This window comes from Tenrec ecaudatus, chromosome 1, assembly GCF_050624435.1.
Source record: "Tenrec ecaudatus isolate mTenEca1 chromosome 1, mTenEca1.hap1, whole genome shotgun sequence".
NCBI lineage: Eukaryota > Metazoa > Chordata > Mammalia > Afrosoricida > Tenrecidae > Tenrec > Tenrec ecaudatus.
The window spans coordinates 303,404,808-303,420,600 of record NC_134530.1 but is presented as its reverse complement, the minus strand read 5'-3'; the positions used below and the strand labels follow the sequence as shown (position 1 = coordinate 303,420,600).

The following is a 15,793-nucleotide window of genomic DNA, read 5'->3' as shown; positions in this document are numbered from 1 at the left end:
TTTTCCTGTGACTCAGCTGGTAAGTTTGAACTACTGACCTTGAGGTGGATAGTCCAATGCTTACCTGGCAGTGCCACTTATTAATCCTTGGAAAGATACAAATCAAAACGACAATGAGATACCATAGTACCATGTTAGTCTGGTCCTGATAAAACACAGCAGCAGCAGCAGCAGCAGCAGCAAAAACCAAAATGCAGTATGCGTGTTAGCAAGGTTGTGACGAAATGGGAATCTTCCTCCGTTGCCAGTTGAAATGTGAGCGGGCACAGTCACTATGGGAAGAAGTTTGGCAGTTCCTCAAAGGTCCGGTAACAGAGCAGCCATCCAAGTCCTCGGCACGTACACCGAAGAAGTGAAAGCAGGAAGGCACTGAAAACCTTGTCCACGAGTGGTCAGCCAGCATCTTGCAGAATAGCCCACAGGTGCAAACAATAAACGTCATCAACAGATGAAGCGATCAACAACACATGGTGGAAACACATACTGGACTGGTCAGTCACAGAAGCCCTGATACATGCTGCAACATGACCGAGTCTTGAAAACATCATGCTCAGCAAACCAAGTCAGCTGCGAAAGGACAACCCCTGTATGATCTCACGCACACATGAACTAATCAAATAAACAGAACGCACAGATTACCAGGAGTTCCTAGGAGTGAGAGGGAAGAGGATGGGGAAGCAGGGCGTGGTTTGAAGGGATTGAGTTTGTGCTAGTTGTGATTGAATACCTGGGGAAAGAATAGTAAGAACCATTGCATAACTTGAAAAATGTATGCACTGAATTATGCATATAGGAATTGGGTTGATGTATGTTTTAAAGGATGGAGCCAGATTTCAGACAGGAGCTTTCCTGACATCCCGGCATGCAGTTCCCTGCCTTTCTGGAATGAGGTGATTTAGCTAAAGCAGACAGCTAGATGGGGCCGAGCGCCTCAATCATTGGACAATCTGTTGTCTTGTGGGACTGGAATTTGTGGTGTTCAAGTGGGCGCGCGACTTATAACCTTGCCTCGGAGCTCCCTTTGCAAGTGGCCAAGCCCCGACACACCAGGATATGTACAAATATAAGTCACCCTTTTGTATCTCTGTATAAGGCCTGGTGGTTACGTTGGGCTGTGATCTGCATGATCACCAGTTCAAAACCACCAGCAGCTCCTCAGGAGAAAGATTAGGCTTTAGACTCCCGTACACAGTTACAGTCTTGGAAACCCAAAAGGCTGCTGAGTCAACACTGACTCTCGATGGCAGCGAGTTGGTTTTTTTCTGTATATGTACCACGAATTTAAACTATTAGGACCTTTAGACATTAAACTATGTCACTAACTACAGTTATTATATTCAAAATCAACCATGTAGAACATAATAAACCTCCATGTTATTTCTCGTATGATCAAACAAAATTTTGTGGAGGAGAGAAATATAGATCTCAATCGGGCATATTTAATAGTTTAAGCCTGGAAAGCTGTCTGCGTTCATGTCCAACTCAGTTCAACATGCAAGCCTGGCCCACTGTTCCTTTCTTAAACCGTTGCGTGCTTTTGCAGCCAGCCCCCAGCAGCTCTGCACGGTGCCTCCTCATGAAACAGAGAGTAAAGGAAGCAAGGAACGTTCGCTGCCCGCCTACTATTTCTCAGGCTCTGGGTTAGGTGTTTTGCATTTATTATATAATGTTTCATCCTCGCGAGACCCACTGGGAGAGTTTTGTTTTATTTTTGGTTTACATTTGAGGAAACTAAGGCTCAGAGGGCTCAATGATTTTTCTTCCAAGGTCCGTCATTAAGGTTGGGAATCGCGCCAAGGCTTAACTTCACAGCCACAGCCTCCATGGAGCTGACTAGTAATAATAGATTTATGCTAATAGATGGGAACTGATTACTGGGACTTTCCTTGGGCCAACATTCCGTATCTTTTCATCTCCATAGCATGTAGGTACTCTGTGAATCCTAGCTTGGTGCTGCACCAAAGCCCCCAAATCCCACCGCCACTGTGTCAATTCCCACTCACAGCATCCGATAGAGGGTTTTTCCCTGACCTTGACTCTTCTTTTTTTCCATAAATGAGCTTCAGTTTATTACACATTTTACTCTTTGACTTGGGCAACACACCTGTAAGTTTAAGCTATCGATCATGTGAGAGGAAAGATCATTTGGCTTTAACAAAGTTTTTGTTTTACATTTGGTTTGTTTTCCTTAAACCAGGACCACTCTCTGGCCCTTTCACTGAGTGATCACAGAAAGAGATGTGCATTCGGCATCCGTGGAAGGCAGGAATCCCTCTCTCATTCCTACAAGCCTGGTCTCTATTTTGAAGACTGTCAGAGTAGGGCCCCAGTCTATAGAGTTTAGGAGACGTTTAGCACCTGTTTCCTTCAGAGTGTTGCTCCACTTCCTGGGACCCACCAGGACGTCCCACAATATGCTTAGTGGTTTGCATTCTGCTCCAGGCTTCTCTCTCTCTCATTTTTTCTACCTGTAACTCAGACCTGCCAGCTTGGTCTCCTGTCCAGGCTGTGAGCCTGGAAGGGAGCAGATCGCCTCCTCTTTGCCCCATGGGTCTGGATCAATGGTTAGGATATGATTTGGGCTATGGATTGAATTGGGTTATGGATTGAAGTGTGCGTCTGCAAAAGACACATATGGATGTAATCCCATTTGGAAATAGGGAATTTTTTTTTGCATGTTAATCAAGCCATGTGGAGACATACAGGGTGTGTCCTAGTAATTTCTGAGTGTTCTCAAGAATAATACAGAAACAGAGATAAGCAAGAACAAACGGGGGTGGGGGCCGGGTGGGGATAGATGCCTCGTAGAAATTGCCAAGGAATCCAGGAGACTGGGGCTAGAGAGACTGAAACAAGGATTTTCCACCAGAGCCAGCAGAATAAGCTTTCACCTAGAGCCAGTGCCAAGCCGAATGGGACTGCCAGCCTCATAAACTTGGAGAGATTCAATTCAGTTCTTTAACACCACCCACCTGTCTTTCTGTTACATCAGTGCTAGCTACAAAACCGAGATCAGTTTTCCAATAGTTATAAATAAAGTCTACGCAGTCAGGATTAATATTTTGAGTCCACTGAGAGTCCAGGGTAGGCATTGGGCTGCAATCCCAAAGGCCAGCGGTCCCCAAACCACCAGCTGCTCCCGGGGGAAAGCATGGCTTTCAACTCTCATAGTTACCATTTTGGAAACTCACCAGGGCAGTTCTACCATGTTCTACCTATAGGATCACTATGAATTGGCATTGACCCAATATGAGTTTTTGTTTTAGTGAGAACCCTATGTATTACTTATCATTTGTTGAGTATATATTACTCCAACCCTAAGCAGCCTAAACCAACAAACATTTTTTTATCTCATGGTTTCCATGGGTCAGGAATCTGAGAGAGTTCTGCTGGGTGGTTCTGATCAGCATCTGGAGTGAAAGTCATGATATCGGTAGGAGATGTAGTCACTGACAGCTTGAAGATCCTCTTCCAAGATAACACATTGACAAGGCTGTTGGCAGGAGGCCTCAGCTCCTCACCATGTGGGCTTCTCCACAGACTGGCTGGCTGTCCGTACAACATGGCAGCCCACCTCCTCCCTGTGCCAGAGATCCAGCGAGAGAACAAGGCAGAAGCGCCTGTGACTTGGCTTTGGAAGTGACACTGACCACGCCTACCATTTTCTAGTGGTCCTACAAACCAGGCCTGGTTCAGTGTGTACGGCGAGACACCACAGGGCTCCTTGAAGACAATCTCACTACCAAACACTTGAAAAAAAAAAACAGAATTCACGGCCACCAACTTGAATTCAATGCACAGCGATCTCCATAGGTTTCCATGCCTCTAAGCCTACATAAAAGCAGGTGATCTCATCTTCCACCCATGGAGTGGCTAGTGGGTTTGAGCCACTGATCTTGAAGTTGGCAGACCAAGGCTTAACCCATTGCACCAGCATGGCTCTTGTAAACTTTTTTATGGATAAAGGAAGCGACACCATAGTCCCGATGCCTGGTTTTATTAATAAAGCTCATGTTGTCAAGTGGCTTTTAAATGAGGCTCTATTGTGAACAGGTGAACAATGTAGGCCCTCTGGGTGGGAAGCCCCTCCTCTATCGAATAGTCTTGCATCCATCCTTTTAAAAGGTGTCCATCTATGAAAAGGTGTGCATGTGTATTCCAGCCTTAAATGTCTATTGGTGTGGTACGGAAAGCTGATGTCTTGCCCTATAAATCCTCACCCAATGCAAAATAAAGAGCTAGTTAAAACAAAAACAAGCATTATGATCAAAGCAGACATTATTTTCTAGTTAAGTTTAAAAAAAGAAAAGAACCAAATCAGTATTAGACCCATATTGTTATAGAAAACAGGGCTAGCCTGACTTTCCAGGATGGAGCCATGTCACCTACTTGCGCGCACAGTTGTGTAGGCTGTGTATTTCACAGTTCATAGATGATCGTGTGACTGGGACACCCCTAAAATTGTGCAATAGGAAGGACCTGGATTGGGGCCTATGAGAACACCGTGAGGCTGACATCCTGGGCAGCATTAGAACAATCAGGCAGCCACCCCTTGTCCCTTGTGAATCCCCCAAAACTGACTCACGGCAGCCTGTCTGCAATAGATGCCAACACTGTGCCATCTTCATGCGCAATCAATCGTGAGCTCTCACACATGCTTCTGACCATCAAGTACTTTGAGGGCCTTCCAATCCACAAGGAGCCCTAGTCCTATCGTGTTCATGAGTCGGGCTGCTAACTCTAACTGCATGGTCAGCAGTTCAAAGGCACCAGCTACTCCAAGGCAGAATGATGGGACTTCTACTCTGGGAAAGAGTCTCTGAAACTCACCAGGGGGCAGTTCTTCCCTGACCTGTAGGGTCACAAGGAGTTGGCATGGATTACATGGCAGGGAATTTGGCTTTGGGTTTGACATGTGATGAGGTTTTCACTGTTGACTTCCAGAAGCAGAACCTCAGACCATTGTCTTGCTCTGGAAACTCTGGTGAAATCTGCCCACCAGGGGCGACCATGCTACCGTCCAAAACACTAGTGGCATAGCTGCCAGTGTCCCAGCAATATCCTAGCCACCTGAGTATCACAAACTGGTTAAAATGGGTAAGCTGAGGAATTTGCAGACAGCTCCCTTAATGGCACATTGAAGCAGAGACAGGCTACTCTGGTGGCTTCTTGTTTTCCTTAGTGATATGCATAGAAGAAGCTATTTCGGGATCCATTTACTAAAGTTAGTTATAACGAAAAGTCCCTAAGCCTTTTCAGAATATTTTTTCTCAAGTCGATTTAAAACACACAAGTTACAACTACCGCCTTGTTACGTTGATATTCACAACACTCGTTATCATAATTCTATTTCTTATTTTCTACATGAATGATGGGTAATATACTTCCTGGAATTGGGGACTGGAATTGTGTTGGGCATACTGTGAGATGTGAAGTTTCTTATATCTCAGACTCATGTTAGGTGTACAAAGAGTGACAACGGCATCAACTTTATGGCTCAGATTCTGAATCTTCCTATCTCTACTGTACTCACTCACTGCCTTCAAGTCAATGCTGAGTTGGATAAGGTAGAACTGCCTTGTGAGTTTGGGGGACTGTGACTGCTAATGGGAGTAGAAAGCCTAGTCTTTCTCCTGCCTTCCTTTCCTAGGATCAATTTTTTCTTCTCAAAGAAAAATATATACCCGGGTGTAAATCCAGGAACCACAACCTCCACTCAATCTAGTATTTGTCCACTGCCTTTGAGGACACCGATGGTGATCCTGCCTTGTTTTAGGAGAATTTGAACTAAAGGTGGGGCATTATCTATAAGTCCAGAAAATTCCCCCAAACCGAAAGGAAGATGTTTTCACTGGTATTCGTTCACTTCATTGGGAGTATTTTAAAACATGCAGGAAAGATACACAATTAAAATAATACCCCAACCATCTCTATGCTTTGTCTTTTAATAAAACTTCACCCCAGTTGCTCTATCATCACTCTCTTATCACTATCTCTCTATCTAGAAAGAAGTGTAGAGAGGATGTCTGTGCATGCAAACATGTTTGTACATATGTGTACATATGCTTGCATACACACACGCGCACACACACACATACATACAGAGAGAGGGCTTGACTGGCACAAAGGGCTGCTAAGTGAAAGTCATAGGGTTGAGGGGACCCGAAGGCCGACCTCCCTAATTCTGAAGCATCAGCCATTGAAAACCCTGTGGTGCACTGTCCTCTGCCACTCTCCATACGTTGGCATCCCACTCAATGGCTATATGGTATATAGCGATGAATGTACATCTATAAAGATACATATGTGTTGTTGGGTGCTCTTATAATACCATTACAACACATATTCCGATTAATAGCCACCCTATAGGACAGAGAACTTACCCCACAGGGTTTTCTGGGCTGATATATTTGCCAGAAGAGATCACCAGGTCTTTTCTCCCCCAGAGCTGACGGTGGGTTTGAACGGGCCTTTGGTTTAGCAGCCTTGCACTTAACCCTTCCATGTCTAGGACTCTGGTGCACACGTCTAGCCGAGTAAACTAAAAAGCACCGTCACAAAGCCTCTGCCGTCCCCTGCCAGTAAGTTGATTCCGACTCATAGCCAACTTATAGGACAGAGTAGAGTTGCTCAGTTGGATTGCCAAGACTGTGACCTTTACAGAAGCAGGAGACTGCCTCTTCTCTGTCTCTTAGGGTGGTTGGTGGGTTTGAACCTCCGACCTTTTGGTTAGCACACTTAACCGGCTATGCTACCAGAGCTCCTTACAAAATCATAGATTTTTATTAAGCACAAATATTACGATGTGAAGTTATTGTTTCTGGACATCCCCATCTAGGTCTATGAACACTTTTTCTTTTTGCATGAGTATCTTTTTTTTTAAAATTAGGGCCTCATACAACTCTTATCACAATCCATATATACATCAATCGTATAAAGCACATCTGTACATTCTTTGCCCTCATCATTTTCAAAACATTTGCTCTCCATTTAGGCCCTTGGCATCAATTCCTCTTTTTTCCCCTCCCTCCCCGCTCACCCCCCATGCACCCTCAATAATTTATAAACTATTATTTTGTCATATCTTGCTCTGTCCAACGTCTCCCTTCACCCCCCCTTTTCTGTTGTCCGTCTCCCAGGGAGGAGGTCACATGAAGATCCTTGTAATCAGTTCCCTCTTTTCAACCCACTCACCCTTTACCCTCCTTGTATCGCCCCTCACGCCCCTGGTACTGAAGGTCTCATCCGCCCTGGATTCCCTGTGCCTCCAGCTCCTATCTGCAGCAGTGTACATCCTCTGCTCTATCGAGACTTGCAAGGTAGAATTCGGATCATGGTAGTTGGGGGGGAAGAAGCATTTAGGAACTGGAGGAAAGCTGTAGGTCTGTACACTCTTGAAGGCAGTTTCCATCCCTCTAATTTTTCTCCCAGAATATTTTTTTCCAGAACACGTTGTTGTGCTCATGTAGAAGAACATTTACATGGACCAAGAAACAGTCATTTGAACAGTCCAAGGGAATACTGCATGCTTTAACATCAGGAAAGTTGCACATCAGGGTTCTATCATCTCTACATCCATATTTAATCTGCATGTTGAGCAAATAATCTCAGAAGCTGGATTACGAGGAAGAATGTGGAATCAGGATTGGAGGAAATCTTATTAACCACCTGTGGTATGGAGATGGCATAACCTTGCTTACTAAAAATGAGGAAGACTTGAAGCATTCGCTGATGAAGATCAAGGATTGCTGCCTCCAACATGGATTGCAACTCAGTATGAAGAAAACAAAGCCCCTCACAACTGGGCCAGTAGATAACATGATACATAGAGAAAAGATGGAAGCTGTCTAGGAATTTATCTTGCTGGGGTCTACAATCAATGTTCATGGAAGCAGTAGTCAAGACATTAAATTACAGTTTGCAGTGAGTCTTTTTTTTTTTTTACGTGTTGAAGAGCAAGGATGTCATATTGAGGACTAACGTGAGCCTGAGCCAAGCCATCGTATTTCCAATCAGGTGACAGTTGGATAATGAATAAGGAAAACCGAAGAAGAATCAGTGCATTAATTATGGTGCTGGTGAGGAATACTGGAAATGCTATGGACTGCCAGAAGAACGATGGACCTGTCTTGGAATACAGTCAGATGTTTCTTAGAAGCCAGGCTGGTGAGACTTCATTTCATGCACTTTGAACATGGTAGCAGGCAAGGCCAGTCCCTAGAACAAGTTATCATTTTTGGTAATGCGGATTAAACAACAAAACTCGCTGCCACTGAGTCGATTCTGAAAGGGTCGATTGGCACTTGTGGGTTTCCATTTACAGGAGGAGAAAGACTCCTATTTCTCTCAAGGAGTGGCTGGTGGTTTTGAACTGCTACCCTGCTGTAAGCAGCCCGATGCCTAACCACTACTCCACCAGTGTTCCGTGGTAACATAGAGGGGCAGCCAACAAGTGAGACACTCAACAAGATGAACCGAAAGGCTCAACGGACAGGGCAGTGTCAGTTGCATCACATGGGCCGGAACCAACTGGATGCATCTAACAACAACTTTTCCCCCCAAGGAGCTCTGGTGGAAAAGTACGTTAAGCATTTGGCTGTTAACCTCAAGGTTGGTGGTTCAAACCCTGTGGTTGCTTCTTTGGATAATAAAGCTTTCTGCTCTCATCATTTTTAGTTTGGCAACATTTCCCCCAAAGATGTTTGCACTCTGATTTGTACCACATCAGAACACACACACAACACAGCTCGGGCCTCTTCAAGGGTCTCACATCGTATTACTTTTCCAGGTTGCTTGAAATTGGGGAATACCAAAAGTTCTGAAGGGGCAAGATGAGGGCTGTAGGGTAGATGGGGTGTTGTTGTCAGGTGTCATCGAGTCAGTTCTGAACCACAGAGACCTGATGCACGCAAGAGACGCTGCCCAGGCCTGAGCCCGCCTCCCCACTGTTCCAATGCTAGAGACCACTGTTGCAGCCACGGGGCCAATCCATCTCACAGAGGGCCTTCTTCCCTCTTGCCGCCCCTCATCTTTACCCAGCGTGATGTCCTTCTCCAGTGACCGGCCTCCCTTGATCACGGGTCCAGAGTATGGAAGATGAAGTGTCACCATGCTTGCCTCTACAGAGTATTTTGGAGTTACTGCTTTCAACGCAGACTTGCTTGGTCTGCTAGAAGTCCATGGTGCTTTCTCTGTGGGCAGAGGAGAATTGCCCTTTAGCTTCTGAAACTTTCCATCTTTGTAGTAGATTTACCTGTATCCTGTGGAGCAGCTGCTGGGTTTAAACCACTGACCTGTGATTAGCAACTCAGTGCTTTGGCCCACTACACCACTAGAGCTCCTTGGGACTAGACATGTCCCTATTGGTAATTTTTAATGCTACATGCCACATATATGGGTATGTTGCATTTTTAAAAGTTGACAGGCTTTCCTAGAGGAATGGTAGGTTATGTATACTATGTCATATAATGCATGGTAATGATTATACAAGAGATGATCTGTTGTATTTTAATGAGCAGACATTTTAATTTTAACGGGAATAAATATAGAAATCCATTATTTGATGGTTAGTGCTTTTTAATATCTGATTTTAAAGCATTGCCTTCCTTGTGGTCATTAAATTTATCCTTTGGGGGGGTGTTTTCTGGAAGCCATTAGTTTTACCTTTCAAATATAGGTCCATTTGGGATTTATTTTTGAGTATGACGTGAAGTAGGTACAAGGTTTATTTTGTTCCATATATGGATTAGCCAAGTGACTCAAAATGATGTGTTAAATAGGCTATCTACATAATAGAAGATCTGAGTACAATGGAAAAAATACAATGAAGGAAAGAGATGGTGCCTGGCTATGAAAAAGAACTGCCTCTGGGGCACAAGGGCCTGTTTTAAAATACGTGTCCACCCCAGGAAGGTGTCAGAGGAAAGCGCGGCACCTTAAGTGATCTCATGGGATTTTTAACCAAAGCCATCATCGGAAGAAAGAATACATTGAAGTTTGAATTATGAGAACTAGGTTTGTGGAAGGCTACGGTCCAGGGTGGGAAAATTAAATACATCTTGAGTCTCAACACGGATTCAGCGTCCATTGAGTTCTTTCTAACAGTTGACCAGCAAAGTAAAAAGCCCTCAGACAGACTTTGTTTGAAAGTGGATTACCACCACCCTTGAATCAGACTGGAGAGAGGGAGCCTCACTCTTAGGTGTTTGAAGGGTTTTCCCTGTGTGGAGATTGAGGTATTAGGGCCCAAGAGTCATAACTCATAGTCTTTATAAGTCAGAAGACATGTTGAGAAGAGGCATGCCAAGGAAAAAATATTAATTTTGAAGTTTCTTGGATCCCGGTTAAATTCATTCCTTCCATCCATAAAGCCACAGCCAGACATGCATCCCCACAAACAATCACATGGGTGTTGTACATAAAGGAAACTGTAATAGACATGAATAGGATCCAAAGGATGTACAATCACATGCAATCAGCTGAGAGGATGGGTACCACTCAGTTTCCTAAATATTACTGGTTACGAATCAAAGGAACTATTATTTTCTTAGATGACGAGACAAAATATGTCCTGAGTCTTTATGGAAAGATGTAGAGAAACAAGAGTAAATGCAAATAACTATAGAGTTTGAAGTTAGGTAAGGCCTTTATCATCATGCGATGCCTTGAATTTTATAGTTGAGATGACCGGGGCACATGCTAATCGAGTGACTTTCCATGGTCACCTTGTGATGGATTAGTGGACCTGGAGGAGAACACCACCCTTAATTCCAACCACCAGAGCACTAGGACAGGATGAGAGACAGAAAACTGACTTGGGGTTGAGTCTATGAAGGAATGGTTAAAAAGAACTAATCAAGGACGTGGAGGGGAAATGGAGCAAAAATAAAAGAGGATGGGGGTGGGCAATGAAGAACAAAGTAAGTTGCTTAGGAAGCAAAAAAATGGAAGATTGATTCTTATAAAAAAGGAAAGTGCGATGAAAGAAACCGAGAGCATAAAAATGAATGTGGAATTTTTATGACACTTTGTTCAAGTGTATCTCTATGGAGTATCATTTTAGTAATAAAGTAGTCTGAATGAAATAATATGGTATGGCATTTAAACCCCTATAAAGAAAGGTAAACTTAAGGAGATCTAAATATCCTAATCCTCTGAAAGAATTAGAATAAGAAACTGAATAAGAAACAGAAATCCAAGGATGTGCTTGTGTACATCAAGAAGTATTAATATATAAAATCAAAGGGACATAGGGAAAATTAATGCCAGGTATTTCTTCAAATTACTGTATCCTTTTTTCTAGAGACATGCCTGATGAAGTAAAATAGAAGAAAAAGATTCTAAACAATTTGAATAATCCAGTAGCTCTGTGGCATTTCAGAGGAAGACATGGTTTGAGAGCCTGAACCTAAGCCTCTAAGGCATAAGCCTAATATTGGTTTACAGGTCAGTTAGTCATCACAAAAAGCGTTAACCTTCATGGTCCAGGTGATGAGCCAAATAACTCTGCTGTGTCCCTTGGAACAGGAACATCCATTTTTAATTTGCCTTTTTGCAAAAGATAAATGGAACGTGAAAATGAGATCAATGTCATAGAAAAGTTAACTTATAATGCAATTAGTCGATGGTGAGAGAGAGAGATGGGAGGGGGGGCTGGTGGCACTGTGAGATAAGCATCAAGCTATTAACCACCAGATTAGGTGTTCAAACCCACCAGCCACTCCAAGGAGAAAGAAGAGTCTGCCTGCTTTTAAAAAGATTTACAGCCTGAGACCCTTACTGCTGTAAGTCAGAAATGAATTGATAACAATGGCGATCTAGATAGATGATAGATAGATAGATAGACACAGAGACACATATATGTACATATATAGGTCCATTACTACTGGTAACTCAATGTACTGCTTAAAGGATTTTAAATAAGATGTACAAACTGGTGCTCTGCTTAATTACTTATTAGTATGGGACCCTCATTGAGTCCTTTATTCTTCTCCCCCCTCTCCTTTTCTTCCTTACATGCTTTATTTTTTTTTAAATCTATTGAAGCCTTTACTGTGTATGAGGTTCATGCCATGGCGCTCTTGTGGCAGAGTGAGTTGAGCATTGGGCTGTGGACCACAAGGTCAGCAGCCCCAAACCATTAGCCACTCCAAGGGAGAAAGATGAGGCTTTCAACTACCAGAAAGTGGTGCCATCTCAGAAACCCACAGGACCAGTTCTACCTTGTCCTATAAGGTTGCCATGCATCAGAATTGATTCCATGGCAGTGAGTTTGATTGGGTTCCTGCCATAGACTAGTGGGCCAGTTAACTGAAACTTCTGAGAAAGATCATGTACCATTTATAGGGAAGAAACGATAGTGTGGCACTTAAGCAAGGATGAGGTGCAGACATGAGGCAGACTTGTTGGGACAACACTAAGAAGACCAGAGGTCAATAAGGGAACTACGTTTGGACAGACAAATGGAAGCCAGGTTGTGGAGGACCCTGAAAAGCAAGATAAAAATAAACATAAGGCTCTTCCAGCAGTGTTGCTGAGATTATAAGCAGGAAGGACTCGTCTATCTGCCACATAGCAGCGGAGCTGTCAGCCTTAAGGTTAGCAGCCAAATACCTCACCCACAATGCCATCGGGGTTCCCTGACTGCTAAAATAGGGAGGACCAAATTAACATGCAGAGAGTTGTGTAATAATTGCCAGTGAAGAGGCTAGGGGGCCAGGTAGGAGAGCAAAATCGCCCAACCATTGCCACTGAGTCTTTCATTGAGTCCATTCCAACTCATGGTGACAGCCTGTGTTACAGCCCAGGACTGGACCACAGGGTCTGTGTTGTGTGATCATTTTGCCCATAGGCGTTAGGGAACCAGAGCCCTGGGTTTATTTCCTTTTTCCAACCAATAGGTTAGTAGTAGAGCCAAACCGAGAAAAGCAGATGACTGAGTATATCAAAAGGGGCAAGAAAGAACTGTATGTAACCATTATGAAGTTCACCATTGAACCACTAAAATCACTTTGGTTGAGTAGGACGGATAGAAACCAGTGGTGGGAATAGAAAGAGGTGATTGGTAGTGGGGGAAAAGGAGGCCTGTTGGGCCAAAAATTAAATAGAAAGAGAAGGAAATGCTGTGGCAGAGCTGCAGGAGGCAGCAGGGCCGCAGGCACGTATGTTTCTCCTAAGATCAGCAGTCACTATGCATGTGTGAAGAGAAGGGACCAGAGTAGAGAGAGGGAAGATTCCAGGGGGGGCAGGCGCAAGAAGCAAGTTAGGATCAGAAACTGAAGTACAGAGGGGAGCCTGATGCAGAACAGGGGCAGAATTTCTCCTCTGAGACTGAGCTCAGCTTTGAAGCATGGGGGGAATCGAGGTGAGATTTCTCTGTGTACTCCAGGCAGACTTTTATGAGCTAGGATCGTGGCAACATCAGACCACACGGAGACCGAGTGATTGAAGCTGTGGAAAAGGCAAACAGAGAGAGGGCAGCCCAGCCCATCGATAAAATCATCAGGCCATTCTGCTTCCCTCCCCGGGTCGGTACCTTCCTAGGTCATCAGTCCAATTGGATGGGAGGGTTGGGGGTCACAGTGCAAGTGTTCAAAGAAAATGTAGTGTTCCTTTGAGCTTCACCTTTCCCTGGGAAGAGGAAATGATCAGACAGGGTTATGGACACTATGAGTTTAATCCAAAGACTTTTTCCTTTTTTTGTGTATTATAGTAACCATAATAAAGAGACCATTGGAGGCTAATGAATTCGTATTGATGTAGAGATAAAGACATCCCGGAGGTTAATGATTGTGAGATGGGGTACTCAGTCATGGGCACATACCTAGTGTACATTCACGTTGTCAACTCTCCTGCAGCCACACAACTTCTTCCTCTACCCTGCACCCACCTCTAGGGTGCATGTCTCAGATCACATTATGTGGGTTTGCTCTCCAGGCTGAGAAAGGAGAGGGCAGCGGGCACCACTGCAAGGTCCCCTCCAAGAAGGCCTAGCCCTGGATTGTCCCCTGGTATCATAACTCTTCAGGGAAACCCCAAGCTGGGGTATTTCCCCAGTCTAGATAACCTTGTGGATTGAAGAGCCCTTGGTGTGCACTTGAAGAGCAGCGTCAGTGTGTTTGGCGGGAGAGGGCTCAGTGCTGACTGGGCATCTTTTGCATTGGCCTATCTTTGTAGAGAGCTCAAAACTAGGGCTGCTAGCAGGCCGCTGGGGCGGTGGGGAGTCAGTCAGTAGCTCTGACCCCCTGGCCCTGGGGCTGGGAGAGGAGTTGGGGAAGTCCTGGGCGCAAGCCAGAGATAGCCCTCGTCTCTGCTCCAGTCCACAAATCCTTAACGGGTTTTCTTTCTCTCCCTTCACCCTTTTCTCTCCTTTGCGCTCTTTCTTTCTCTCTCTCCTTCTTTCCCCCCTTTTTCCTCTCTTTCCCCTCCCTCCCTGTCCCTTTTCCCTTCCTCTCCCAACTCCCTCTCCCCTCCCCTCTTCCTGGTGTGTGAGCCTCTTCCTCTCCCCTCCCCCCCTGTTCCATTCCTCCTCTCGCCCTCTCTGGCTGCCTCTCTTTCTCCCACTCTCAGCTCGCCGGGCGACCCTGCTCCTGCCGCCCACATTAATGGCGGCATCTTCGGAGGATGATATAGACCGGCGGCCCATCCGAAGAGTACGCTCCAAGAGCGACACGCCGTACCTCGCGGAGGCCAGGATCTCCTTCAACCTGGGAGCAGGTAAGGACATGCTGTCCGCCTCCCCTTCTGTGCCCACCCTGCTTACTCCCCTCCTCCTGACCGGCTCACCCCGTGGACCTCCCGGGGTTCCCCTTCCCGCCCCCCCTATCCCCACCCAGCTGGGCGCCAGGGCGCTCCCACTCGCTCCCTTTGTGTCGCCGGTGTCAGAAGGGTGTGTGTGACTGTGTGTAAGAGAGAGAGATGCAGCGGTGGGGGGAGGGTAGCGCGTGGAGCCCCACATCCGCCCAGGAGTCACACGCGCGCGGGCTTTCCCTTCCTGGAGAGAAGAGAGTGTTGTCCATGGTCAAGATGATCCTCAGGGAAAGCCCCAGAGGGGTCAGGATGGGGCTATGCCAGGCTGGCGCTGGAGAGGCTGGCGGCAAGAAGCCTTTGGTGCTTTGCCGGCTGGGCTACTACAGGGTGGAACTTGTTGGTGACATGCAGACACTGGTGCTCGTGACAGGTTGGTAGTCCTGCTGTGGTGTTGGCGTGAAGAGAGGGGGCAGGGTTGACTCCTTGGGACCAGAACGTTTATCTGGCACCAAGCAGTTGGAAAGTCACCCTCAAAATAATAGCATTGAGTGCCAGACACATGGCATGTGATCTTGGTGCTGTCCCTGAAGCTGGTCCTCCAAAGGACTCCAGTGGAATGAAGAGAAAATTATAACTGAGTCGAAAGCAGGCAGGTGGGAGGGAGGGAAGGAAGGGGAAAGAGAGGGGTGAAAGAAGCGAAAGGGTAATTTAAAAACACATGGGTTCAAAGTCAAAATCACGCCCCTTGAGTCCACTCAAGCTCAGTGACCTGATGGAGGTGCTGAGAGTATGCTGTGACTGCTCCTGACTCACAAGCAACCTTCCCCCCCAACCCCCACCCACACCTGCCCTAGTACAAGTAAGCCATCACTACCCTGGAGAGGAAGTTGCTCAGCAATAACTTCACATGGCTACTTTCTCCCCAGACCTGTTAAGCCTCGACTGTGGCTTGTACTCCCATCTTTTTTTTTTCAGACTTCCATCATATTCTAGAAACTCTAGTGCACAGGGAGTGGGGGTGTTTTCTTGAAGGAAGGTCTCCTTT

The 15,793-nt window shown here is 45.5% G+C and overlaps 1 protein-coding gene across 1 annotated transcript in view; it reads left to right on the top strand.

The window, feature by feature from the left end:
* LOC142441024 (phosphatase and actin regulator 1-like) overlaps positions 1 to 15,793 on the top strand; it is a 155,537-nt gene that overhangs the window by 18,347 nt on the left and 121,397 nt on the right. Inside the window, exon 2 of the mRNA XM_075543131.1 lies at positions 14,569 to 14,715. Coding sequence (XP_075399246.1) covers positions 14,569 to 14,715 — 147 coding nt within the window. The remainder of the gene's footprint in view (positions 1 to 14,568; positions 14,716 to 15,793) is intronic.